The 27,976-nt window shown below is 41.8% G+C and overlaps 4 protein-coding genes across 5 annotated transcripts; 1 reads left to right on the top strand and 3 right to left on the bottom strand.

The window, feature by feature from the left end:
* Nucleotides 1-277: 277 nt before the first annotated feature.
* On the bottom strand, nt 278-3,200 carry LOC137780215 (serine/threonine/tyrosine-interacting-like protein 1). The gene is made up of 5 exons (XM_068568652.1): nt 3,065-3,200; nt 2,784-2,903; nt 2,525-2,683; nt 1,650-1,786; nt 278-1,201 (listed from the first exon to the last, which is right to left on the bottom strand). The coding sequence occupies exons 1-5, from the start codon at nt 3,133-3,135 to the stop codon at nt 549-551; spliced, it is 1,140 nt and encodes a 379-aa protein (XP_068424753.1). The 5' UTR covers nt 3,136-3,200; the 3' UTR covers nt 278-548.
* Nucleotides 3,201-10,184: 6,984 nt separating this feature from the next.
* Nucleotides 10,185-15,065, bottom strand: ecd (ecdysoneless homolog (Drosophila)). Its single transcript, XM_068568182.1, has 14 exons — nt 14,869-15,065; nt 14,537-14,757; nt 14,333-14,450; nt 14,102-14,189; nt 13,686-13,864; nt 13,141-13,333; nt 12,815-12,943; nt 12,561-12,686; nt 12,320-12,405; nt 12,072-12,175; nt 11,492-11,753; nt 11,083-11,150; nt 10,767-10,990; nt 10,185-10,629 (listed from the first exon to the last, which is right to left on the bottom strand). Exons 2-14 carry the CDS (start codon nt 14,739-14,741, stop codon nt 10,411-10,413), a joined length of 2,001 nt encoding a protein of 666 aa, XP_068424283.1. The 5' UTR covers nt 14,742-14,757; nt 14,869-15,065; the 3' UTR covers nt 10,185-10,410.
* A 264-nt stretch (nt 15,066-15,329) lies between these two features.
* fam149b1 (family with sequence similarity 149 member B1) lies at nt 15,330-24,707 on the top strand. 2 transcript variants are annotated; one of them, XM_068567538.1, is made up of 16 exons: nt 15,330-15,834; nt 16,345-16,461; nt 17,061-17,205; nt 17,847-17,995; nt 18,199-18,342; nt 18,851-19,012; nt 19,116-19,297; nt 19,399-19,541; nt 20,165-20,233; nt 20,739-20,851; nt 21,162-21,386; nt 22,448-22,571; nt 22,789-22,914; nt 23,146-23,227; nt 23,535-23,672; nt 23,825-24,707. In XM_068567538.1, the coding sequence occupies exons 1-16, from the start codon at nt 15,788-15,790 to the stop codon at nt 23,905-23,907; spliced, it is 2,049 nt and encodes a 682-aa protein (XP_068423639.1). In that variant the 5' UTR covers nt 15,330-15,787; the 3' UTR covers nt 23,908-24,707. The 2 variants fall into 2 exon arrangements, with proteins under 2 accessions (XP_068423639.1, XP_068423640.1); XM_068567539.1 differs by lacking the exon at nt 20,165-20,233 and having other exon boundaries at nt 15,334-15,834.
* Nucleotides 24,704-27,902, bottom strand: dnajc9 (DnaJ (Hsp40) homolog, subfamily C, member 9). The gene is made up of 6 exons (XM_068567541.1): nt 27,809-27,902; nt 26,829-27,221; nt 25,923-26,063; nt 25,346-25,600; nt 25,117-25,203; nt 24,704-25,024 (listed from the first exon to the last, which is right to left on the bottom strand). Exons 2-6 carry the CDS (start codon nt 27,000-27,002, stop codon nt 24,920-24,922), a joined length of 762 nt encoding a protein of 253 aa, XP_068423642.1. The 5' UTR covers nt 27,003-27,221; nt 27,809-27,902; the 3' UTR covers nt 24,704-24,919.
* Nucleotides 27,903-27,976: the final 74 nt, after the last annotated feature.

Raw genomic sequence — 27,976 nt, 5'->3', positions numbered from 1 at the left:
GTAAGAGGGATTCTATTATGCTGAGATCACAAAATGAAATAGCTGTATAATTCGTATTGTCTTCATTGAGGCATAGCACAAGAAACATTTTGAGGAGATTTGACGGAGAAACTAGATTAATGTCAAACGTGTGAGGGAATTCTATCACAGTTTTGAGATACTTTAGGAGGGAAAAAGTCCAGTCATTGGACTTTTTTTCCTCCTTTTTTGTTCAACAAACGGTAGAACAAAATTCAACAAGTATTGAAACAAAATATTTGGTCAAATGATTGTAACATAAGCATATAAAGCAGGAATAAAAATATGAAAAAGTGCGTAAGAAGTAATCCAAACAACAGTGCCCCTAATAGAATAACAATACAATGAATACATGGATACTAGACATACTTAAATTCACTACCAGTCTGGCATTTTTTTTTCCTCATAACTTTTTATTCCTATGCTGAAAAAATATTCTGGCCCATCCAAATTTTTCCAGCTGTAAGCCACATTCTGAATCCGCCTCTGGTCCAGTGCACCCTGCTCTCCATTCCCCCTCCTTACTCCAGTCATCGGAGGATGTCGTTCAGGGAGGTGAGCTTGCTCCCAAACAGCAGCTCCTCGTAGATGAGCAGCTGACGCAGGAAGTTCACGTTGGGTGCCGAGCACGCCCTCTTCTCCTTCAACCAGCGCAGGGCGTGAAGCAGTGACCAGCGTCGATGCTCCATGAGGAAGGCCAGCGTTAGTGCCGAGCTGCGACTCCTGCCAACACTGCAGTGGACAAGGACGCGGCCGGCCGGCTCAGCCCTCAGGGCTGAGTTGATGAAGCTGGAGGCCAGCGGCAGTGCCTCCACCAGGTCCTGCTGGGCATCGTCGCTCAGGCACAGCCTCAGGTAGCACAGCATGTTGGGGAAGGCATCAGGGCAGTTGGCGGTGGCATTGACCACATGTGTGATGTGTAGATTCTTGATGATGCGGTAGTCGGAGGCCTGGGAGGCCGAGCCCTGATAGAGAGCTTCTTCCAGGATCTCTGAGGGGTAGATGGTGAGAGTGTGCCGCTCAGGTTCCAACAGGACCATACGTGGTGTGCAGAGGAAATGGTAGAAGGCACGGAAAGTTGAAAATCCTCCCAGCAGGATCACAGGGTCCATTCCCAAACCACTGAGCTGGAAGAAACAGTGCAGGAGGTCGGGGGAGTCCTTCCTGGCCTTCACACTGCCCACTGAAATATGCACAGAGGCACACAACAATGACAGCGACAGTCATAGACAGCTTGAAGGAGTCAATACAGATAGTCAGGCAGATGTCAACACAACTATACAGCACACTGGGCTTTGAGCAAAATGCTGAGGTCAGCATGCTAACATGCTTACAACAATGCTAACATGCAAAGATTTAGCAGATATATGTTTACTATGTTCACTGGGTTAGTTGAGCATGTTAGCGCTGTGTCAAATACTCAGGAACAGTTGAGACTGACGGGAATGTCATCAGTTTCACCGTTAGTGAATCAAAATATTGACCCATTGACCTGATGGATGATAAGTTGTCAACTCAAACTTGGAGTAGTGGGCGGATTCAAAGGTCTGGACCCAGACAATTCATCAAGACGGTTCAGGAAAAGCCTAAAATGTCAGCTCGTTATTAGTGTCTGAATGTGGTTTTCTGACCTGGGCTGCATCCTTCTTCGGCATACAGCAGTATTATAGAATACTTCTGCAGTTCAATGCAGCTGATCAGACAGCCCAGCACGGGGTGGATCACCGTCACAGCGGCCCGCGCCGTCACCACGTGGCTCTCCTCGTACCTGACTCACACATTCGTAAAGAGCATGTATCATCACTTGCAACATCAACTTTGCACAAAGTTGTCCTTGAATAGATTTCTTAAAGCATACTTTTTTTTTTTTATTGGCAATAAATTCCATATAAAGACTCAACTCAATTTGTTCCTCCTGGAGATAGAAAGAATAAATACTAATAAGACAAAAGGAAAAGTACACAAAATAAACTCAATTGAATTGTATTCATTTGGGATTGGCTCAAAATGAACTCCCTTCATTTTAAATAGGGAACATGTTGGACGCTGCAACAAGGTGGCTCAACGACGGACAACAATGGACGGAGCAACAAGTCACAGCATGTCAGGGTTTGAAAACACAGACAATCCTCGCTGGTAGAATCAATTCATTGTTAGTTTCCATCTTTTTAATGGAGAAAAACATCACCAAAACGATCCTTTAAATTGGTAAATAGTTCCAAAAACTGTGCTTCAAATCACCTCTACAATTTTTTTTGACGTCACCTTACAGCTGAAACGAACGTTCCACTATCATGTTCATCCAAACAAGAAAACCAACAGCGATCTAAAGTAATGTACAGACCATAAATACTTCACTTGTGAGGTTTTTGTTAAGACAGATGTGTTGATTTAAAGCAGACAACGTTTGAGGTCAGATGGTGCTGCCGACAGGATGCATTTCACTGTCATTCGCTTATAGTGTCTGACTCACACACCCAGTGCAGTGGATATGTGCAGCACCGACCTCTCTGTGCTGCGACAGTCCAGGATGAGGATATAGTACGGATCATACAGGGCGGGCTGGCCGTCCTCTGCGCTCAGCAGGTTGTACACTTGCTGTGACGAGACATATCCTCTCTCCACATACGTCGTTACTGGAGAAGCAGGAACCAGAACCCTCTCAGGCTCAGACGGTGCTGGGAGACAAATTCAAAGAGTATATGGTCTGTCTGCGTGTGTACAGTGTGTGCAAACATTTGGAAGTACAGTTACTTCCATTACCTTTGTTCTGAACAGGTATGATGGAGGAATGGTCATTGTTGACCTCTCTGACACAGATGCGGCTCACTGTTTGGGATGTGTTCACAGGCTCGCTGGAGTTTCCCCTCCGACTGTTGTTCACTCTGACGCACGGAGACACACGCACACAGAGACGAGCAATCTCAGCACAGTAATGCAGAAAACGTTATCGGAGATCAAACACACAAAAAAAACAATTCAAGACACTTCACCAATGCACTGTTTTTGTTCATCACAATTTGAATAACCGGCAGGAATTCTTTACCTGGACAGTAGTACGCCCATTTTGTTTAAGTCATTTGGCAGACGCATCAGCCGATCCCAGCAGCCCCTCATTAGAAAAACATGCTGAACTAAGAAACAAGGAGATCTCAAGAGGAAGGCAAAAGATTTGAAAAATTCCACGTTGCACTATTTCTTGTGGCTGTGATTCTTCCCCCGCGCTGCTTCAGCCTTGCCCTTAAATTAGCTGGTAGTCTGGGAAACACAGTAACGGTTAAGTGCTCTAAAAGAGCACCAAGGTAGCTGGCTGTGACAGGTGATCAATGAGAGACCTGGAAAGGAGTCCTCACACAAATTAACTCCCGATAGTTGCAGTGCACCTGGAAATTTGATCAGGACAATGTTTAAAGTTGCTCTTTAAAACAAAACAAAAACAGACAAAGATGAATGTAGTATTTAGACAATAAAAGACAGAAGATAAAAGAATACATGGGGATACATAAATGTTCACACCAGGCTACTAAGTCAGGACTGCAATGTCCATATGAATGGTTAATAAACCTTGGCAAGAGCAATTGTAATATTGGCGTTGCTTCATGAACACATTGAATTGATAAATTGTATTCTTCGTTTGCAAAAAGCTTCCTTTTCCGTCAGGATCAGAGCATCTTTTAATCAAATTGTGTCTTCACAAACATGCAAAAGACACATTCATTCAACAGCATTCATTCAAATTTGACCCCTGTTTCTGCGCCTTATGCTTGTTTACAATAAGCAAAGATGAATATTAAAAAAAAGACATTAAAGAAAACAGAAAAACAGTAAACAGTGGCCCAGAAAGTGCAGATAGAAGCGATTTCTGATATTTTAACCTCATCCTGCCTCATTGAAATAAAGAAGTTTGTAACATAGCTATGAATGTGTATGCATGTATGTATGTATGTATGTATGTATGTATGTATGTATGTATGTATGTATGTATGTATGTATGTATATATATATATATATATATATATATATATATATATATATATATATATATATATATTGTGCAGAATTCTGCAGAAAGGACCAATATAGTTTTCTAACTAGATCCAGGATGACACACATTGCACATGTTTTGAAAATGAATCATATTTCAAGGTTAAGTCTCAACACCAAACCGACTTATTTTAGAAAAATATTTTGTTAATTTAATTCCCTCAAAACACTATTGTCATATTTTAATAATATTTTGTCTTCCTAAAAACCTGCTTCTAAAGCTTCGTGAGACGAGACGAAACAGAGCATGACTGCCCCCTGCTGGTGAACTTATGAAGAACACATCCACAACTAAGTATTAAAGAAAAAATATGTCCACATATCAGAGTGCTTCAGTCACTACAGTTTCTTTTAAAACCACATGAAAGCCGTTAGAGAAAGCATCTTAACGGCATTTAGTATGAAGGGAGATTTGTGTGTTTTTTTTACCCGAGCAAATTTCTTATTTGTAAGTAAATTATTTCCAAATTTTCAAGTTTGTAATAAATTATCTCCAAATCTTTGCCCTCAATTCCAAAAATTGCTCTAAAAAAAACGAAAAAAAGAAAAACGCTCTAAAAACTAAAATCAGCTCTCACAAAAAAAATAATCAACCTTTAACTTTTTTGATTGAGAGGGTTTTTTGAGAGCTTTTTTTCAGAGCGTTAGTTAGTTTTGACAGCGTTTTTCTTCTTTTTTTTTCAGCGTTTTTTTTTTTGGAGAAATAGTTTAGTTTTGAGAGCGTTTTTTGACACAATTTTTTGAATTGAAAGCAAAGATTTGGAGATAATTTAATTACAAAAAAGAAATTTGCTGGGGTAAAAAAAGACACAAATCTACCTTCACAGTGTTGCTCCAGTGCACTGACCTGCACCTCTCAGCCTGAGTCTGTTTCCCTCATGGACTCCATGATGCCATGCAGGCAAACAGCCACTAACAGGTGTCAACGCGGGAGTTTACTCTCATCAGCAGGAACACACACACACACACACACACACACACACACACACACACACACACACACACACACACACACACACACACACACACACACACACACACACACACACACACACACACACACACCAACACACTTAAACTATCTATTATTAAGGTGGCGTTCCTCTCGCAAGGGCAACACGCTGTCCTGTCTGTCACTTCCACACGCGTTGTGTAATGAAACACGTCGGCAAACAATGATCCCAGTGGCCTCCTGTGTATCTTGGTCGAAGCAGACTTTGAATAACTGTCCAGCGAGCTCGCGTCTTCAATAAAGAGATAAGAGCAACAGAGCAGGATGAGCAAAGTCCATCTGGACACAGCGCGACAACTATCAGCAGAGAGGCTCTCGAAGCGGACTGACACGTTTGTTCAGACCAAAGTGGATTTATATTATTATTATAAGCGTTTTTATTATTTGTAGAAGTATAGCCCCGTCAGAGGGGATGGTTGGAGTTTGAAGATGACATACGGATTCATGACGAACTTCAAATGGTGAGAAGAGTTCATGTCTAACGCGTTTTCTTTTCTGCTTGTATCCGAAAAAAAAGTGCACAGTTTTAAAATATATATATTTAACTGTGTTTTCTGTAAATAGCTGTTTCTCTTTAGAGCAGCGGTTAACTTGGTAGTCTTGTTATGTTTTTTTCCCGATGTTATTATTACGATAATCTTTTAACTTTAAAAAAAAATGTATTTAACAAAAAGAAAGATATTTACCGTACATAGTCTTAGACATTAAAACCAATATGTATATTTCGATAAAAAGTACGAATATGTTATTTAGGCATCGAAAACGGGGTTTTCCGTTTGACGGAAAAACAGATACATACATCAATATATTTTTTTTTCAAAGACATATTAAAAGGGAAGAATACGTAGCACCTAATTAAAACACCTACAACCAAATAAAACCATGGGGGGGAAGTCAGGAGCTGTTTTTGCTGGTAATGGCGTCGATTTAGTCCTGGATCTAGGACACTTTTATGTTGACATAGTTTCATCACAGGTCACCTGCATAGTTATAGCACAGCTGCAGTGACTAGTGAGGAAGACACAGCTAATGGTTAACCCAGGTGTGTATTTCCGTTTTTTGGAGGACATATGCATAATGCCTGTAATGTTACACGAATGTGAAATGATTTTTTTTTTCCACTCGCAGCAACATCTGCACAGAATGACAGCATGTCTATAGGCAAAAGGTAATCCTATTTTAATAATATCTATTTTAATATTGTTGGTATTCTGGAAACAACGCAGGCAAACGATAAAGACAGCTGTATCTTCATTGCCAAAATTTATAGCTGCACTTTATTGTGCGTAGTTTGATTTATTACAGCAGATATCTAAGCCTGTCATTCAACCTGGCATCCACACAAAGCCACGTTTGAAAAGCAGAGTTAAAAAGTTCAAGCACAAGCTAGTTTTACATTTTTCTTGTTTTGATTTGTTGATTTGTTTCATCGGTGTCGTTGTTATTTTGACCTGTACAATAAGTTCCCATGTGTACAGTTCAGGGCGCTGGAGGAGTAAATGGTGTGCCTCAGCGCCAACGACTCTTTGGTCTTATCATGCGCTAAAGGCCCTGCTTCCCAGCCTGTGCCTGGCGGTGGTGATGGTGTACGGCCTGGCCGACAAACTCAGAAACTTTGTGGCCAGCGTCTTCATCCCACAGTACCACTTTCCATACGCAGTGGCTCTCTGCTTTGCCCAGGTTGGTGCGCGCTGTCTGTCTGGTTTCTAAGGACGAGTCACAATTTATTGAATCAATGAAATATGAAGGCACTCTTTGTCTAACCACCAGCACCTGCGTACTTGAAAGAGAACACTGCACACCATGGCTCACCTGCTGTTAAGTACTGTACACAGAGAGTATTGTGTGTCATGACAGGGTATTTGAGCATACAACTACGATTACATGTGTCTCTGTAGTATTTCTGTCAACACACAGGGAAAAGTCAAACAACTAGTTTGTTCCTACAGAAGTACCACATATATAAAAAAAAAACCTCACACATGCTGTATGTACAGTTAGGTAAAAAATGCTGAATCAAAAAAAGTATGCTACTACTACTACTACTACTACTACTACTACTACTACTACTAATGATAATAACGTGTCATTCATTGACAATTGTTCGAGAAAATTTTTTTATTCTGTTGGATTGCTGTTAATCATTGCGGCAGTTAACTTCATACATTTACAATGAAGTGTTGGCTGCAGGCTATTGTAACTCTGTTAGTATTTGCAGTGTGTGTGTGTGTGTGTGTGTGTGCTGGTTTGAAGGACAAATCATGTGGTAGTGGTGGTGCGCAGTGACACAACGGGTTCAGTGTTGATTAACAGTTAGGACCCACGATGTTTAACCAAACAGCGACACAAAGAGACATACATGTGGCCCCACTCAAAGGTTAAAACTATCTTTTAATATGATTTATTTACTTCTTCTTTTTTACCATTAAAACAATTGAGACCATACAAAGCACATAATTATAACTATACATGTCATGTGAACATTCCTTCACAAATAGACTATTTATAAAGAACAATAGTGAATAAAATTAAAAAATAACCTGGTCAGTAAAGAAAGCGTGTGGCTGCCTGTTACCTCTTTACTATTGATGTAACTATAGAGGGTCAACTTAGCCACATGCACCTCTGATTTATGAGTTCTGAAAAGAGAGATTTCACTATGCTTCACGCTCCCCGCAGTCTGCTCAGATGCCTAAAAATCGATGAACAAACTTCTATTAAGTATTTAATTAGCAGCCTCATCTCAGTAGATAAATACTTCTGCCTTCGATTTTGAGTTTTGAGTGCTTCGTATAAATACTGTCTTTATATTTCCATGATCTCTTCCAGGTTCTGGTCTCTATCTTAGTTTTGAATCTCCTCCATGTCCTGAATCTGGTGCCTCTGAGGCATTACTCCAGGTCCCTGGGTGAGAAGATGCTGGTCCCTTCCATCTGCAACAGCGTCCATGCTGTGCTGGCCATGTGGGCCAAGGCTAACAGCTCGAATGTCGGCCTCTTCCCTCTCATCCTGCCCCTGCTTCCCATGGTAACTCTGGGTTTCAGTTTCTCTCAGAAGCTGGCATCCTCTCCATCCCTCCACATCTCGGCCCCGATTTCCATGCTGGGCGGGACGTCTTTCGTCGTCACGGGTAAAAGGGTTAGATGCCGTTTCGAGCGGAAACCGATGGTTCTTCGCCTCGATTTAATCTGTCTCTCTCTCTTCCTCTCTGCAGCCTCCCAGGGTCTGTCAGGTGTTGGGCTTTTGGAGTACATGTACGCACCTCTGGCTTTAATCCTGCACAGTCTGTCTCTGACTTGCATGGCGAAAGTCTCTGAGGCCGAGCACCGCCACGCCCCCGACGCCCAGGCCTCCATTTGTGACATCTACTACGCCCAGCTGGTCAACCAGAGCTGCGTGCTGGGCCTCCTGTGGCTGCTGCACCCGCAGAGTCCCTGGCAGGTGTTGAGTCACAGCAGCTGGCAAAGTCTGCTCTTCCACGGATACCTGTTCGCTATTCTCCTGCTGGGTATGGTGTTGAACTTCCTGGTCGGGATGTCGGCTCTGTGCGTCTCACCGTTCGCTGCCGCGCTGCTGCACTCGGCAAGACAGCTGGTGCAGCCGTTCCTCCAGCTTTTGTAGTTTCACTCAAAAGGACTAATGCAATTGTTGACGGTTGAGTATGTTGTAATGGAATCCACATGGATGGCCACAGTGTCATTTTGTTCTCTTGGGTTTGTGACTTAATTGTGTTACATAGTTTCCGTTTTACTTTACGCGGGTGTTTTAAGCCAAACCATGACGTTGATGTTTTGTTGCCTAAAACCTAAGCAATGTGTTTGTTGACCCGCCACCGTGCACTGAAGCAGCGCAAAGGGGTCTGACAAAATGTGACCAGTTGGAATGAGAAGTAGTTGTAAACTGAAGGTACATCCTGTTTTTTTTTCTCCGTTTACAATAACACAACATGGAATACTGCGCCACTTTAAAAAAAAAACAGACTTATCAGCAGAGGAAACAGAAGAGCATATTGGAAATGCAGAAGAGGTTAAGGATGTACTTACCGTATTCAAGACATCATTGCAATACTTTTTTGCTCTACTTATTTATTTGAAACACCAACGCTCGTGATACATGTCTCTTCTGCTGTCGCTTATACTGAGCAAGAACTTTGTGGACGTTTGTAGTGAAATATTTGCAAAAACGAGTAAATGTCAGAGGACTGAAACACGTGTACCTGATCTGTAACGCAGTATCAACAAAACATCAGACCAAAGTGATCAAGATCGCCCTGTTCCAGTTATGTACAGAACCATTAAGGAACTTTTTTTCAAACAAGAAAACAGACTGTGGCCCTTTTGGGAGAGCGGTCGCTGCCAAATCAGCGACAATAAAACCAGTCAGCCGATCAGCAGCACGAGTCAAACAACACAAGTTCTCTTTTAGCGCTGAAACAAAAATAACAAGCATCTATTCACGGAAAACTAAGAGAGCTATTTTTTGTAACATCTTGGTCTGATAAGTGTTTGTGGTAGTACAGGAATACTTTTGGACCCAACTGTACATGACATTGTTTACTGAACAGTATTTAAAATGAAGATATTTAAACCACTGAATGATTCTGACAGATGAGAAGCGATTTATTAACTGTAACATATTTATTTGTACTGGACTATTGAAAATGCTTTAACGTGTTAAACAGATTCAAACTCAGATCCTTGACTGAATACATTTTTAACCACAGGTGTGTAGACGTTGTTGCCTTTGAATGAATCTGACTAGTAATGTTGTTCAGATGAGAAGGAAAGAGTTAAATGGTGCCGACACCAATCTCTAAGAGTCTACTGGAAGTTATTACCAGAAGCTTAGGTGTCTGAATTTAATAAGATGCTTTTATTTTTGACAAATTACATTCCTCAAACTATGTATTATATTTAAAAAATACATGCATTTAAAACAATAAATATGTCAATAAAGATGTGTATGTATACCTTTAATAAACTGAAATGAGACTTTATTTCCAAAAATATTTATTTTTTCTAAATGCTGACAAAAAACAAACAATTACATTTTTTAAAAAGGTTATTTTTCACCTTCATCTGATGGAGTAAACTTTAAACTACATACAAGACAGGTTTAAATGCATTTAATACGATTTTTGCTCTCATGTTATGACGTAGGAAATGCACCCAACGTGTTTTTCATTCCTAAAGAATGCAGTTTTTACAGCGCACACATAAAGTTCCAGTGAGAAACCGTTTGTTTTCAATAAAAGCTCTACAGGACATCTTCGACATCCACGAGTAGTTTGTATCGTCCATGTGAATGAAGGAGATGCAGATGCTCCTCCTGGTCCTTTATGAGGGGTCAGAGTTGGGTGGTAGGTGTATACCAAGACTCTGCAGCAGGTTAGAAGCCGGTCCGGCCAGCCCCGACTGGCAGCTGAGGGACTCCAGCAGGTTTGTGATCAGATTCAGATCCACGTCCAGTGGCTGGATCTCCTCCTCGTTCTCCTCTCCGGGGACAGCAGCAGAGGCGTGAGGGGAGCCATTGCTCGAGCCCGCATTGTTGTAATTCTGCGGAAAAGACAAATATAGTTCCATAACTAGATTCAGGATGATACATGCACATTATTTCACGTGTGTTTTCAAAATGAATGATATATTTCAAGGTTGATGCTGAACACATGTGGGTATGTCATTATATAATTTACCGCCGGATTGAAGCTGTGTCCGATATTAGTGCTCATCAGCTCCTGATCCATTTGATCCATGTATTGCCTCAGACCGTCCAATGTTTCTGTCCCGTTCATCTCTGTGTGACCTTCTTTCTCTTCCCCCTGTTCAGCTACCTCTTCTTCATCACCATCTTCTTCCTCATCATCATCGTAGTTGTCATCATCAAGATCATCTGAATCTAGTTCCTCTTCTTTGCTTCCTACAAAATAAAAATAAAACAGACTCAAGATGTGGCAAGTTTCTTATTGTATTTTTACATCTCGTTTTACATCTTTCAGAACTTCAACATACCTAGTAGTCTGTCCAGTGCCTTGGCCATGGAGTCAGGCTCAAAACTAAAAGGCTGAGTTGAGCTGCTCCTGGAATACAACGAAAAACGATGTGAAACCTGAACTGAAACACTTCTGGTGGGACAATGCATTTTGAATACATTAGCTCGGCAGACTACAATGTGCATGCACCAACATCTGGAGCCCAGGTGGACCGTGAGGAGATAACAATGCATGTGTAACATCCATTTACTGTACTCGCTACATGTGTGTGGGTATGATTTCTGCCCATTACCTTTTAGTATCCCATAGAAAGAAAACGCTAAAATGACCCGCAATAATGTTATTCATTGACCTAAATGTGCCTTTAATGATCTTTGTTTAGTATGGTCAAAATCAATCTGGTGTACTGGCCAGAGCGTCAGTCTCACCAGGGAAGTTCAGCACCCTCGTGCGACGACATGGCGTTGAGGAAGTTCTTCATCCCCTGACTGACTGCTACTAGGCTGTAACCGGCTTCCTCTTCCTCCTTGTCATCCTCCGTCACCTTCCTCGTCTCCTCTGCACCCCCGACATTCTGTGCCGGCCGTTTGGTAGAACTGGAGTTTTGACTGCTGACATCAGCTCTGGCCCCACCCCTCTCCTGCAACATACGCTCCAAATCCTGAGTTGTGATATCCAGCCAGCCGTCACCTGGAGATGGACACAAGGAAAACATAATTATGTGAAATGCTCTAAAGTGAGAGAGGGTAGAGAATGGAGGATGCATACCAAAAATAATTTTGCAGGAGGCAGAATGTCCCATGTGGCAGAGACAACGGCCGTATTCTTTCTAGCGAGGTCATAGCAGCTCTACTTTAGTACGCTCGTAAAGTAGTACAATCTCAACAAGCAAACATTACCCAACATATTGAATATGTGTGTCAACTGTTTCTAAAGGATGCGTCTACAAACTTTGTACAAATTCTTTCCAAGAGGGTTTTATAATTCAAAAGACAGATTTGTACTCACTGTCCTCTTGGGGGAGCTGTGACTCTTGTTTCTTCAGCTCCTCCAAGTTGGTCGGACCGCATCTGTGCAGCAGCTGGAGAACCTCCTCACCCGGGGACGAAGCACTGAGACATAATACGTAGATTCAGGCAGATGAACTTGGATTTCACAGGCAGACATATTCACTCATACACACACACACACACACACACACACACACACACACACACACACACACACACACACACACACACACACACACACCTCACCTTGACTTTGAGGTGACAGACTGTTTGAAGAAATATTCCGCAGATCTCGTCAGTTCCCTGTAATGAGCCGAACCTTCCAGTTCTTCCTGCATTTGACAACAACACAGTTATCTTCTTACAGAGGATGAATGTATATTACATGTTTAAGAATGTGTGCTTTTACACCTAACCTAATATTACAGGTGTGTGTTAAGGTCACTACTATTCCTCTTGGCCTCAACATCCAAAAAGTGTGACTAACCCGGAAGTAGCCGTTTCTTTTCAGACTATCCATGAAGCCTTTCCACTGAGGGTTACAACTGACGGGGGCATCGGGCTCTGATGATGGCAGCCTGCACTTCGAGCACAGGATCTCAAAGGAATGGGCCTGGGTGGGAAATGACAGAGAAACAGACATATAATCACTGAAGTGCCGTCTTGCATACTATCAAATAAATACATGTATGAACCAAAAAGACACTCAAAAATAAAGAGAAAATACAGCTGATGGCTCACCAGTTTCATGCCGAGCTCATGGGATTTGTACTGGGGATGAGAGGGAAGAGGCAGGGTGAAGCCGCTCCTCCTGTCCGGAGAGAACTGTTGCTGCTGCAGCTGGGCGTACAGGCAACGTGTGAAAGTCACCTGGAAATACATATTCATACAGTACACGTTGTAATTTGTATGAAGGTTATGAAGACAGTCAACAAAAGCTGAACATACTAATTAAAAAAAACAAACACAAACGGTGATGAGGGTGAACAGAGAAGCAGTATTTTAAAATAATTCCCTTTCTTTGGAACCCCTCCCCCTCTCGATCATGAATCTTTGAGTCTGTTTACCGAGGCGAGGACTCTTGTGTCAGAAGGGAAGGTCTTGAAACTTCGACACGCCTGCAGATCTACTGGATCCCGCAGGTAGAACGCTGACACCGCAGGGGCGACCAGGTCTGGTCGTTGTGCCAACACCGTGGCGATACCTGACGGTATGAAGCAGTGGACACGATGGAGGCTAGTTTCAATCTTCTCTGGGTACCTAAGTGGAGAGTAGAGATAGATTTTGTGTTTTTTAGTGATGCATTTACAGTACTTGGTGATACCTTTGGAAAATATAATTTAATCCACTGGCAGAAAATATTCATGAGGCTGTTAATGAGTCACTATTTAGGCGTTTTTTTATCACGTTTGTAGTGAAATGGTATCAAACACTGATTCTGCAGTTTAAAAATTGGATTCTGACTTTTTTCTTGTTTCCTCTTTGCTGAAAAAAAAATAGGTCATGAAGGTTAGCACATATATACTGGAAAGCATATAAACTTGTCAATTAAGGTTTTGTAACACATTTGTTTCTCAAAAATAGAGTTTAACACAGGGAGACATCCTCTCACCCCTCTAATCGCTTCCTTAAACCTGAACAGATCTTGGGGCTCGCCCGACAGGCTCCTGGGTGGGTGGAGAGCAGGACGAGAGCTTGTGCCACACTTGGAACCTCATCTTTTGAGAAACCCACTGGACTGGATTTGGAGGGACATGGCAGAATATGCAACTCTCCCCTAAAGAGGAAGACCTGCAAAGAGAATTAGTGAAACAATTTTAAGGTTACACTTCAGACAAGAGGAATATATATATATATATATATATATATATATATATATATATATATATATATATATATATATATATATATATATATATATTTAATGTGCCATGAAAAATGGAAGCATGTAAAATGTAAATGTATGTGTTGGGAGGTGGTTTGTACTTAAAAGGCTAAGACTAAAAAGATCTCATGTGTTCGTCTCACCCTATTTTCGCTGGTGTCTGGATTTAGCCACTTGGGAAGATAATCTGCTGCTTCAATCAGAAGAAACTCTCCATCGTTGTCCTCAACGCTTCACACACAAACACAAAATGAAAATTAGAAGCAGAGGATCAAACAACTGAAACCCATCCCATTATTATGCACTGTAATATGGCAATTAAATCATTTGATATTTATTTTAAAAAGATGAACTAAGAGCATATTTTGTCTCACCTGGCTACGAGCTGTGGGAAGGCCTCTGTGATTTGTTGCAAGAGATAAACAACAAACCACTCGTCCTCCACATTGTCCCCAAACTGAGTGCTACCTCCAATGTGAGCAGGTACATCACCTGTCAATAGAACACATGCATGTATAGATCATTATGGGTACCACTATTGGAATAAACTCATCTCTAAGGTGCTGACAACACAATACCTTTCTCAGGATGATACTTGAGGTTGAAAGACTGATGCTGCCAGATGTATTTTATCAGCAGTGAGGCAACCTTTGCTAAAATCTCCTCTACTAGATGTGTGAGATGTTCCTCAGTCTTCTGCGAAGTTAAACTGTCTGTCTTGATCCAGAAGAGTTTGTACTGAACCATGTCCTCCTGAATCACCCTCCTCTGCAGACAGTCCATTATGGTGTTTCAATGACTGACCAAATAACAAGTGGGAGAGGAGTATTCACGTTAAGTAAAGACCGACGTGAGGTAACACAGTCAACCACAAACGATGTATTACAGCACAATCTCTTCTGGGTCTTACCTTATGTTGTTATTTTTTAGATGTGAAAAGGTAGGCCAATGTCGTCCGGAGAGATTTCAATGCGGGAAAGAAACTAAACTTTTGTTATTTCCCCGGACGTTGCTCGCACGCCGTCCGTCACTGTTTAGGTCCGACAGTGAACTCCACTCGACTACAACAACCGAGTGGCAACAGTTCCTACAGTTTAATAACTTATTTCCACTGTCCTACCGATAAAAAGCCACCTACACGCCACCAAATGAATATATAAATTAAAACAGACTACTACTGAAGTTAATACAAATAAATATAGGTTTTAGTCAAAATGACTTTCATTGAGATACCGTATATTACTTGCATACAATCATTCTATTGCCTGGCATTTATTTTGACAGACTCGTATTTCCGGTCACCAATCACGTTGTGCAGTGCATTCTGGGAATTGTCGTGAAATGGCTAATAATCCAAAGGTTATTTGGTGGGAGTCCGAAATCTATTTCCCGTGAGACAACGCGAACTGCGTATCCATGACAGCCGTATTATTGTTGTCGCTGGCGCTAACTTTAGCACGAAACGCCTCCAAGGTGGCGACAGCTCGCGCCGCTCACGTTATAGTTTAAAATGTAAAACGTAGCGTCGATTGATTGTCAGCTTCCGGGCCGCACGAGACGCTCACTATGAATGAATACACACCGCTGTTCGTGCCTTGTTGACGTGTTATCTGTCCCGTCCACGTAACGGCAGCTAGCTTACAGCATCCTCCCAACGGGAGCTAATGTTAGCCGAAGACGCGTCCAGCTCCTTCGCTCTCAGGGCGTTTTATCTGCGGACCAGAGGAAATAATGTTGGACCTCCGTCTGAACAGTTCCCAGCGAGTCCAGGACGTGGAGGCCAACATGAGAGACGAGGGCTTGAGCCCATAACACGGTGACGAGGGAGAATGATTTCACGGTACAATAGAAGACCCGTATCGCACAAACTAGAGATGTGAGTACGAGAGAAGCAAAACAAGGGGCCACCGCTGAATTCATAACTGTGACGTTTTCAGCTGAGCACTGTAAACACGGTGTCCCCAGCTGTCAGAGGAAGATGGTTTGTATTATACACTGGAGGCAAGTGAGATGGGTGATTGACTAATGGCCGGGAAATCATGTTTGTATTGATCCAGCTATTGACATCAAGGTCTGTCGTGTGGTTTCGACAGGAAAACCCAAACTACTATGTCCCATTATGTTTGAAGGAATACCATTTCCTTCTTTTCATGGTGTCATGTTTTGTGGGCAATTATATATTATTTGTGTTTTAAAGAGAAATGTATATTGACAGAACAATAGTTATGATATTAACTTTATTTTCATGATGTGTTGTCATGTTGTGATTGTGAGGTCATCACTCATGAAACGCGACACTCGTCGCCTCTCAAAGATGTGATTACACAAACTCACTTTTATCATTAGACTTTTTTGATCAATGTTCTCGATTTGTCTTTTGTTGTAGACGTGGGTTGTCGCGCAGCAGCCTTGACCACCACCCTCTCCCAGAGGAGGCCGACGATAACCAAACGCCTCAGCATTACCTCCATGACCTCCAGGAAGCTGTCTCCGCTCACAACAGGTAACTGAGTCCATGGTCATTCAACAGACAGGCAGCCCTGACTTGTTCGGCCGAGAGACAAACCTTTTCCAGAGAAAGGCCAACGTGAATGTACTTGGAGATAGTACACACAAATACTCTTGCCTGTGTGTAATCTTATATTGTCTTGAGAGGACAGCTGATTCTCAGGGCCCTTGCTATGTGAAACAAGACACCCAGAAGCAGTGGATTAATTGATATCGCATTGCCTCCTTCAGGTGTGCAGTTAAAAGAATATATAATGAGTCAGGCTATTGGAATATTCAATTACTTTGACATTTGCCCTCTATGTTCCACTTTGAAACCTTGTCTTTTGATTATGTCAGCAACCACCATCACTAAGATTTATGAAGCCACATACCAGCGACCTGGTTTATATAGTGACATCAAGAGTCACAGTGTTTGTATATACTTGGTAAATTCTTTGGGTATATCTGAAACAGGTGATGGTTTGCTGTCGGAAGAGGGATGGCTGGAAACATAAGATTGTGAACTATATATCCCCTACATGAGAAAAGGTGGCGCATTACATATCAAACTGTATACACATACACCGAAAACTTCTTGTCCTTTCTCTGTAGCTCAGAGACGTCTGCTGCCTCGGGCCACTCTGACTGTCCTACCGTCATTTCAGTGGACTCCAACCAGTCCTGGTCAGGCATCCACAGTTCTACAGGCACCGGCATCTCCACAGAGAGGAGCTCTGTTTTCTCCTGGGGCTACGATGTAAGTCTACACATACACACACACAAAGCATTTTTTCATCCTCTCAGTTATTGTGTTGCGAAGATGACACAATAACAGACAAAGACAGACTTTCACACACGTTCTAATGTCAGATTTTGTTTTACCTACTAACATTCATCACCTTTTGGCAAACCTGTGGAAGACGCCTTCTTTGTCTGCTTCTTTGTATATGCAAGACATGATTCCACTGGGTATTGGTTTGTTATTATGCTGTGCTGTCTAGCCTCAGCTGGTCCTACAAATGTTTTCCAGGACTCAATTATTTATTTTGTGAGTTGTCCTCAAGCTGTGTCTGAGAAAAAAAAAAAAAAAAAAGTGGCACAAACTAACTCACTTCTTTCTCTCTGTCCCTTACTTGTTTTTTGTCTTAGCATATAAACAACCCTGATTGACCTCAAACGTATACATATATCTCTGAAGGCCATAGGGGCTCATTATTATGCATGTTGAGGCTTGCCATGAGATTAAAAAAACAAAAAAAACAACAATTGCAATGTGTTACCAATAACTGACGACCAGACTGAAAAGAAACAGATTTTTGTCCCAGAGCTGGTGTATGAGAACAGAGGGATGACTAGCTTTCCTTCCTGTGTCTCCATTGTTGTTTTTCTATCCCTCAGGAGTTCGACAAGGCAGCGTCACGGCAGGTGCAGCAGATGTTTGAGGAGATTGACAAAGACCTGTATGAGGGGAGAGGCAGCGGGGGAGGGATACTCCAGGGGCTGCAGGATGAATGTCAGCAGTGGGCCACACGTTTCCCACATCTTCGGTAAGTTTTCCACGGTTTCCTACTGACCTTCACTTCAGGGCACAAGTGTGATCAAAGGTTAATCTTTTGATCACATTTGTACCCTGAAGTAAAGGGTCGGAAGGTCGGTCCTAGTAAGGAGACAAACCTAAAAAAAAAAGATCCACTCTTGTATGAAAACCTAATTATTTTTCTGCGATTTTCGCGTTGTGTGTGTCACTCAGGATCCTGGGGAATCAGCTGATGTGTCCCAGTGATGAAGGCTTTCAGTGGTATGCTACTTCAGGGAAAGGCAGCTCTCCCGGCTGCCCGTCATCAGCCAAAGAGAGCGGTGTGAAAACCCAGGAGAAAGATAAGAGTGGCACAGAGTAAGTCTCAACCGCACTGACGCACTTGGTGACAAATGTCAAAAGGACAAACAAGTTCACCTGCTAGATACATTTCCTTGATATATTTTTTTAAATAGTATGCCTCTCTATCTCGAGAGGCCGTTGGTCGGCTGTCCAGATGACTGGTGTTAGGGCATCAATTATAGAGGAGTCCTGGCTGACTGTGGTTTTGTGACCTAGATGCTCAGACTTCTTGTTGTTGAGCAGCTGTGATGAATAGTTTCCAGGACTTCCACGTTTAAAACTGAGTTGACATGAAGGAGTTTGTGACGGACACTTTGTTAAAGTCACTATGCAGTGTGTGAGCATGTGCATACTACAAAAGTTCTTCTCAGGATTTTCCTTTTCTTTTGCGCCCCGAAGTTGAGTTTATTTATCATTCATAGCTAGAAAACATGCACGATGTGTGGGGCTTGTGTCTGTGAGCGTTTTATGTGGCCGTGTTTCGGTGCTTAACTTATGTGTGCCCTTGTCTTGGGGTGTAAAGGTTGAACGTGCAGGGCAGGAGAGCGTTGCTGATCGAGGCTTCCTCGGCAGAGTTGGATGGGCCTCCTGGCACTTCCAGTGGCTCCAGCAGTCACGACAAGCCGAGAGTGATTGAAGTGGAGGGTCTGATGGAGGAATACCTGGCTTTCGATAGCAGGGACTTGTGAGTTACTCACTGTCCTTATGTCGCACAGTAATGTTCTAATGCCAGAATCTATATCTGAACCTCAGCTTTAAAAAATATTTTCTCCATCTGCCTTCTGCAGGGAGGACGAGTGGGAGCAGGATGGTTCGGGGTCGGGTCGGAGGCATCGCTCTCTGCCCCCCGTCTCTCCATACCGATGTCGCCATCAAGCTGTTCTCGACCTGCTGTTTGATGATGTGTGGCGGCAGCTGGTTGGCTGGATGAAAGAGCTGGTTCAACGCCACTGGGAATGCTGCACCTCAAGTAGGGCTGGATTTAACTATTTTGCACCGGACCTGACTTACAACGTCAACTGTCCAATCTTACGGATAGTATTTGGAAGTTATTGTATATTTGATTGGCAGGCGATGAAAAGATTTCTGGGAACTTAAGTCCTGTGCCGCTGGAATCCCAGAACCCCTTCATGCTGCTCTCCATGCTGCCGACGATGCTGCCCAAACTCGGCCAGAGCAAGGTGCCCCCACTCACAGCTGGGCTGCAGTTCCAGGTCAGTGGTTTGAGGGGGAGGAGACTGTGAGCCTCATTTCACTTTTAGTCAGCAGTTCAGGTGGTCGATTTTAAACAAAAAAATAATCCTTTTACAAATGTAATCCATTTGGGCTTTAAAAAGAAACAATGCAAAATGAAACAAAGTAAATTATGATAATAATTGTGACCTTTTTTAAATAAAATACACTTCAAATTGCTGTATTCAAACAACAGTTTATATTTGACCTTGAATTTCCTTCACTCTAAGTTAATGCAATAAATACTGTAAACAGAAAATGATGTTTGTGGAAGACCCGTCTCAAGTCAAGTTGATCTTGAATCGTCTCGAAGAAAAGTTACACTGTGAGGTCGGAGTCGCGTGTCTCTGTTCCACACTTTTTGCACTCCTGCCTGTTGCTCTTTCAGTCTTTCAGTGCTTCCAGTTCAGTAACTTGTATCAACTGTTTTCTTTCCTTCCCTCTTTACTCTCTGCCCTTCACTTTTCCAACATGTTTTGTGTATCTTTTTTGCTTATTTTGTACTGTTTTTCTTTCTTTCTCCATGTCTTTATTTCCCTTCATGTGCCTCACCTCTCTTCCTTATCCACTATCCTCCTTTGGTCATGCCTTTTTCTCCTTAAAGAACACAAAGTCAAGGGGCTCAAAGCACAAGTCCAGACGGAAATCCAAAAAGCAGAAAAGGCCTCCCACTGTATGTAACTCCCTCACTGAGAGCCAAAATGGTGGTGTGTTGTGTGCACGCCGTCCATGCTGGCTCATCATCTTTATCTCTAGACTAAATGTGCTTGTGCCTGTTGATTAACCAGAACACAGTCACTGCTGCTTTTTTATTTATTAACTGCAACTTGTTTTCAACATGCACTACTTTTATGTATGTTGTATTCTTCCTTTCTATCACAACACAAATGTTGGAGTTTTTTTTTTGGTGCTAGTTATTGCTTTTATTGCATTTTGTGAATGTTATTTTTGGTTGGTGGCTTAGCAGATATGAGGTCCTCCCGACATCACTGCATGCTTTGACTATGTGATGTATTGTACATATGGAATGAACTAACCATGTGGTCACCAGCCTTCATAAAATACAATATTTGTATCGGACCTGTCCCCTCTTACATCTCTCCTGATCATTTACATCCTTTTGCATCTTTATTAATTCCTCCCTCTCCTTTAACCCTGTTCTTCTTCTTTTTCTTCAGGCGGGGAGGGTCCCAGTGGGAGCAGCAGCGACCCAGCACAACCTGAATGATCTAATCGTGATCCACAGCATCCCGCTGCAGCAGAGGAACCTTGTTGTGCTGGAAAGAAACCAGTATGGACACATTTTACTCTTCCAACCAATGAGCATTGGGGCCAAAATGAAAACATAAAAGCAAAATCACACATTTCTGTATTCGTAATATGTGATTTCAACCCTCCAATTGGAATGAAAGAGACATAGATGTCTTGTAGGCCTTGTTTTTCCATTTACAGATAAACACATTATAGAGAGACATCGTCTCTCTCCTGCCGTGATTTTGTCCCTGGTCCTAACACCTTGTTTGGCAGAGGACACAGCCAATTGGTGGCAGGTGGAAATGCACCATTCAGTGATTATGCTCTACTCTCTCCTTGCCATACAGCGAGCCAGAAGAGCGGGCGTCTCACAGACCGGTCTCCAGCGCCGTCCCTTCCAGCAAACCTCGCCCTCGCAGAGCCCTGGAGCAGAGCTCTTCCTCGCTGTCCCGCCAGGCACAGTCTGCCCGGCGTAGAAACCCTCCTCCCCGAACCCTCCTGCCACTGGTTCCCAGTCTGAGCCAGTCGTATGCAGCGGGATCCATGGATGAGGTCATCCGTGGGACACGTCTGTGAGTTTAGGCATCATGGGAACCCCGCCACACCCACCCCAAAACCCTATCTCGCTTTTTTTACTCTCGTTCTCCCCTGCGCTCTCTGAAGTTGTGGAGTGGCAGAGTGAGAATACTTTGAACACAGACTCTCTTTCAACTTGTGCCTGGTGGCTCATGGGAAGGCGGCGTGATAGAAAGTGTGAAACCAACTTCACAGATGAACTTGTTATGAACTGCGGGGGAAAGAGTAACAGTTTAAAGTGCACCGCGTAGTTTTCTTTTCACGTTGAATGTCAATTTGTATATCTAATGATGAACTCAGGGAGCGCAAGTTTATGACATTTTTGACGTCAGGATTTTAAAATATCAGGTTTTTAAAATAAATGATGTTCGATGAGAAGATCACAGTCTGAAAAAAAACCTTTGTGGTTTTACTTTACTTTTGCTTCACTTGTCATCGCTGTGAGACCAATAATAGCCGTTAAGGTACAACTTGTTGGTTTTACACTTCGGTCTTTGTACGGATTAAACAAACAAGTTACAACACATTAATTAGCATTAATTAGTGAGTTCAGAAGCGCTGGTGGGCGGCTTTTTTTTAATCTTTAGGTGGCACAAGGCTAGTTGTTTCTCCCTGTTTCTAACCTTTACGTTAAGCTAAGCAAACGGTCACCCGGCTCCAACTTCATATTTACCTGACATAAATGAAAGTGTGAGCATTTCATCTGAATCTCATCTCATCATTCATTTCCCAAAATGTCAAACTATTCTTTAAATATCATAGTACTGTCACCATAGAATCTTGGGGAGGAAGAACTTCAACATTTTATACCGCTGTGGCAAAAGTATTCATTACGGCACGAAAGAACAAACATCTACATTTTTCTCTTCACGTCTGTTCTATATTTAAAAAGTATCTACGCTCTCACACAAAGTCAAATTCTACCTTTGACTTTCATCCTCACACCTAAGCTGTGAATTTTCACAGCTCCCACAGCCTTTTCAGAAGGAAGTATAATGTTAGAAAAACCATAGAATAATCTATCTGTACTTGTCTTTGTGTGTGTCTTCTTCCACAGACCCACAGCCAGCGACTGCCTGACGTCTCCCTTGTTGCCTCTGAGCAGGAACACACTGCTTCCCCCCATCAGCAGTGGAGACCCCGAGGCATCTCACTCGGGGCTGCAGTGCAAACATGCACAAGTTGAGTAAAACAACACTAAATCACAACTACTCCAACAAACGAAAAACTTGTTACATCACCTGAACAGACACAGAGTTTAAATGAAGGCTTTCTGAATAGATAATAGATGATAACCAGTAACCAGAAGGTCTTAAAGTATACAGTCTAAAATGTATTGTATTGCAGTAAACCACCTGTGACCAACGGTGTATTTGTCCAATATTTCCATCCAATCAGCGTCAGAGAGGCCCGTCCAGCCGCGCCCACAGTGCTATAAATGACGAAGCCGGCAGTTCGATACCAAGGGATCGTCACCACCTACTGGAGGTCTTCTCGCGGCCCAACACCACTCACACATACAGGGTAAGAGTCTCTTCATTGTCACACGTCCTGCACACACATACGGCACACTATCACAGGTGGCAGGTCGAGGATTTTGTGTATCTTGCTTTTTTCAACCTATTATTAGGTTTAGGCCTTTAAAAGTAAAGAGTTGGCAAAGTGTATCTTTTGAATGGTTTGATCAATGGCGACGTTATTGTTCGCGATTTGAGCATCAGAGACCATGTGTTTGACCCCTGGTTTTATTTCCAGTCCGACACTCCTTACCGTCGTTCCTTCACAGTGTTGGACAACATCGGGCAGGGACGGCCCGGGAGAGCCTCTGTAGCCACAGGTCAGAAATTCAACTTCATTAGTTGCATATCAAATCAGAACAATGCTTATGGAAAAGGGATGTGGCATACCACAAATGGTGATATACCACATGTAAATATATAGAACATAAATCATTTTAACTATGTATCCATTACTTTAAGCTAGATGTGTTTAATGCTTATCCCCCTGGTTGGGAATCCTTGATACTGTACACTGAGACTGCTACTTTTCATTTGCCTGTCCTACTTGCATACGATATGGATCTTGTAGTACATCAGTTATTCACTTACACATTCATTCCTTCATTTATTAATGAACTCCACCAGACTCGCTTGGCATCGGTGTGACGGGCATCAGTCTTGGCATCAGCAGCTCATCTTTCTTGGACTCGTTTTCCCACCACCCCTTGGGCCACTCGCCCATCCAAGACGAAGAGGAGCCAGACCCACGAGCCCCCGTCCCAGGTCAGTAGATTAAAGCGCTGATGAAACTCCTCCAGACTTAACTATGAATGAAAGAGGTTGAAGCAGCTGGCTTCAAGTATGATTTACCTGCTGGTAAGATGATGGAAGTCAGTATCTCCATTAACTTTATTTACCCTTCCTCTTCCCCGCAGCGACACTGGTGCCCGTGTCCGTCCCTCCTCGCTCTTACACCAGAGGAAGCATCTCGACCAGAGCCAGCAGACCTGGCTTGTAGTTTGCTTCCAAACCATTCAGCCATTCATCTTTATTCACCTCAACAAAGTGCAAGCCTCTCCAGCATCTGTGCCCCCTGTTTTTTAATTTATTACAGAAGTAGCAGATTCTCTTTCATATTTTGCTGCTTTGGTATTTTTTTTGGGCCTATTTTTGTATTTCAGATATCAGCTTATGTGGCTGCCAAACACACAGAAACTTCATCATGTGCAGTATGACCTGCACATGAGGATATGTGTACTTTGTATGTATGATCTGAATGTATATCTATTAATGTGAATGTACAGTATATTATCCTCTGTGGTGTGTTATTGGTAAATGACTATGCAGGAACAACACATCCACAAAGATGGGGATAAAGAGGATACAAAGCACTTTCTTTCCCCTCTGACACTACATCAGAGAGTTTGGTACTGTATCTTTTTATAAGGACACAATATTCAACTCAGTTTAAAATCAGAAAAGGGAATATGGTGGCTGAACATCTCTGTAGTCCACATGCTTTTACACCTTGAGATAAATGTATGAATAGAAGAAACTGTAAATAACTAAATCATGTCTGTATAAACTACTGTATTTGAGGTACATTTTCCTTATAACCTGAGCAAAGCCATGTGGGGATGCTTTGACAGGTAACATCAGGGTCACTGCACAAAGGGTGGTTTTCCCTTCATTCATTAATAAAATAATGTATCATGTTATAGGTGACAAAGCTTGAAAATCAAAGCTTTTCTTCAATGCATTTTCTTTTATACAAAAAATATTAAAAAGCTGTGTACTGATGAAGTACATAAATATGAATTCATTTGTTTTTTTAATGAAGACTTTGACAAAAAAGACAAGCAATAAAAGATGCATTTACATTTTGAGAGGCCAGATAAAGGACATACAGAAGGGAGCAGTCAAACAGCTGCTGCTCATTCATGGAGCCAAACACTCTAACCTAAAAGTTTTTTTTCTTTTGAACAAGTGCCTTTATTTATATACATTGTCTCTGTTATATCCAGAGCATACTACTTTCCCTTTTTTCCTTTTTTGGGCTCACTTTTTTTGGAGTACTTTGCTTCTATGTCAGAGAGGAAATTGTTGAAATTCTCCTCTCTGGACTTCTGACTTTGCTGAAAAATAAGAATGAAGGAATGGTTTTAGAGAGAGAAAAAACAACAACAACCCCAAAACCGCTTCATACGTGTGAATTTGCATTTGTTACCTTAAGCATCATGACAAGACTGTTATGCTCATCACCGAGCCCCATTTCTTTCTTCATTTCTTCTGCTTCCTCTTCCTCCTTAGCAGCCTGGAAGGTTAATTGAAATCACATCACGGACATTGATATACGTAGTAGAGTGTAAAATTGTCGGAAGCGTCTTTCGGCCATCCAACACTCGTGAATATGAGCAGTGGGAATTTTCTGAATTCAACACAAACACATTTCTCACCCTCTTCCTACGAGCCACCTTCTTCTTGTAAGTCTCCTGTGTAAACGCTGGAAGCGAAGTGACTTCTCCGTTCTGGATGGCAGCCTGGATGATGCTGCAGAGCCTCGGCTCATCTTTCTGGGAGCAGCACATTGTCGAAGCCATGATGGCGTCCATGTTTCCCTCGTGCTGCATATACAGCTGGATCACATCCTTCCGCTCCTCTTCAGAGCCCTTATATTTAGTCTCAAACTCAAGGATGTCCTGTACTGTAATCTGTGAGGATAGACAGGAAAAGCAGGTATGACAGCTGCTGGTCAAGGCAGTACAATTACTTTCATGTGCAATTTTATGATGCTGCAGGAAATAAACTCGTCAAAAAAACATTACGTTTGCAATAATCCACTATTATCCCCAAGTGCATTAATGTTGACAGCTTTTTTTAGTTGCACAATGGCAGGTGTAGTGACACCACATTTATCTCTATCGTCTGTATTTTATTTAAAATACTATTTCTGGAATACAAGTGACAATGCGAGCAACTCATCATTAAGTCAGGTTTATAACAATAAAGTAAACACTTGCTGTTCTCCATTACCTTGGGGAAGATCAGCCTCCAGTAGTCTTTCCAGCAGTGGTCCTGACTCAGAACACCAGAATCTTCATCGACAAGCCCCTGGTCATCATAGACAGCTTTCTGCTCCTTATTGCTCAGCACCGCATACAGCTTTCCCAACACCTGAAGTGGAAAAGCAGAGATGCAATTTACACATATTTACAGGCCTCATAAAAAATATGGCTGGTGTGTGTAATTTTATATATATATATATATATATATATATATATATGTATATATATATATATATATATATATATATATATATATACACACACACATCATACATTTTAAGTGATACACCATGGGATGTGAGAAATTCCTCCAGATTGGATTAGCACATTGTGGTAACTTCTGCAATTAGTGAGCTGGTATTTTTTTTCGATGACAATATTGGATTAACATGATTGTCAATGCTATATAGGTGACAATCTGGCAGGTATTTAAATAACTGGACAATTCAAACAATTCAGACACTTAACTACATATAGGATAATTTGATATATACGGTTCGTGATAGGTATTGTGATATGAAAACACAAACTTACATTTTGGTTGATACCATATCTAGCTGTATGGTATTTTAAGTATATACTGTAATACAATTGGAAAGTCAACGTCAAAATAAAAGCATAGCCATATCGGAGTGCATTTTGCACTTAGCTACACATCAGAGCTCTCAGCATAGACTTTGGCAACAACAACGTTCCAAAACGCTGCCGCTGTCCAACTGACATCTATGACAAATCATCTAAACTGAGATAGTGACTTCACAGGGGCAGGTAGCCGATTACCAATTGCTCCACTTAGCTTAGCCGTGTTAGCTCACAGTAGCTCTTTAAGCTAGCTTGTGTTTATTGTGTGCGCGCGCAGACAACGAGTGTTAACCTGAAATTTCTCCGTGGCATGCGGGTCTTCGGGAGCCCGGTCTGGGTGCACTTTCATCGACACTTTGTAGTAGCTCCTCCGGATCTCGGCCCTGGTTGCGTCCTTGTTGATGGCCAGCACCTCGTACAGGTTTGAGGTATTGAAGAGCTCGTGGCAGCGCTCGAGTAGACCCATTGCGACAGTTTAATCCGGGGAAAGTATTTACTTTTATAGTTTAGTTGTGTGGCTAAATATCCAGACGTTAAGGAAAGTATTGCGTTTCTTCCCCTGGTTTTCCTTTGTTGGCGATATCAATTTGGCGCGCTGGCCTGTCACTTACTCCTGTGCGTCATGCAACGTGATGACGTAACAAGAACGTGCCTCTTATTGGTTACCATCAGCGCCGTCGTCAGACTACGTAACAATAATAATAAACAAAACATTACTGTAGAACAGTTTTCTGAAAAAACGATTGAATTTAAAAAAAAGATATCTTAGTTACATTATTTTAGGTATTATTCAAATTAACAATGTCTTCATTTCTGCCACTATATCTACTGTTTATGTTTATATTGATTTCATGGATATATATGTTAGATTAAATGTATCCGTTGATAGTTACCTTTCACCTGTCAAATAGTTCAACAAAACCTGGCATAAATATAAACATTTCTCTCGACTCTGGTAATAATGAATAAATTAAACCTTATTTTATTTTAAATCTATCTGACTTCATTATTACAATCTAAACTCACACTTTTGTAACATCCTAAACGTATCATTAACTGAACGTGATTTAACCTATTTTAACACTATCATGACTTTATTATTGACACACTTTACTCACTTAAAGTTACAGACGTATACTGCTAAAGTGTAAAGTAAATATGTCTGAGGTAACATTTGATTTATCTTTTGCAGCTGAAGGTTTCTTGGTAAATATACAAAAATAATTGACTTGACAGCAAAAGGACAATTTGGTCTTTCAGAAAGATAAATACCTGGCAATGCAGAGTTCAAGCATCAGAAGATACAGTATTCAAGTTACGCTGTAATATATTTTACAACCTTGGTGTTTCCAACGCAACCGTTACCAAAATAAACACGTTTAATCGATACAAAAATGAATTCAATGTCATATATTAATATGACACTGAGCTGCACAAAGC

The sequence above is a fragment of the Clinocottus analis genome, unplaced genomic scaffold (genome assembly GCF_023055335.1).
Source record: "Clinocottus analis isolate CAN_PGR_092001 unplaced genomic scaffold, fCliAna1.0.p SCAF_8, whole genome shotgun sequence".
NCBI classification, from domain to species: Eukaryota; Metazoa; Chordata; class Actinopteri; order Perciformes; family Cottidae; genus Clinocottus; species Clinocottus analis.
Note: the sequence above shows the minus strand (reverse complement) of the source record. Positions and strands in the feature narration are given on the sequence as shown.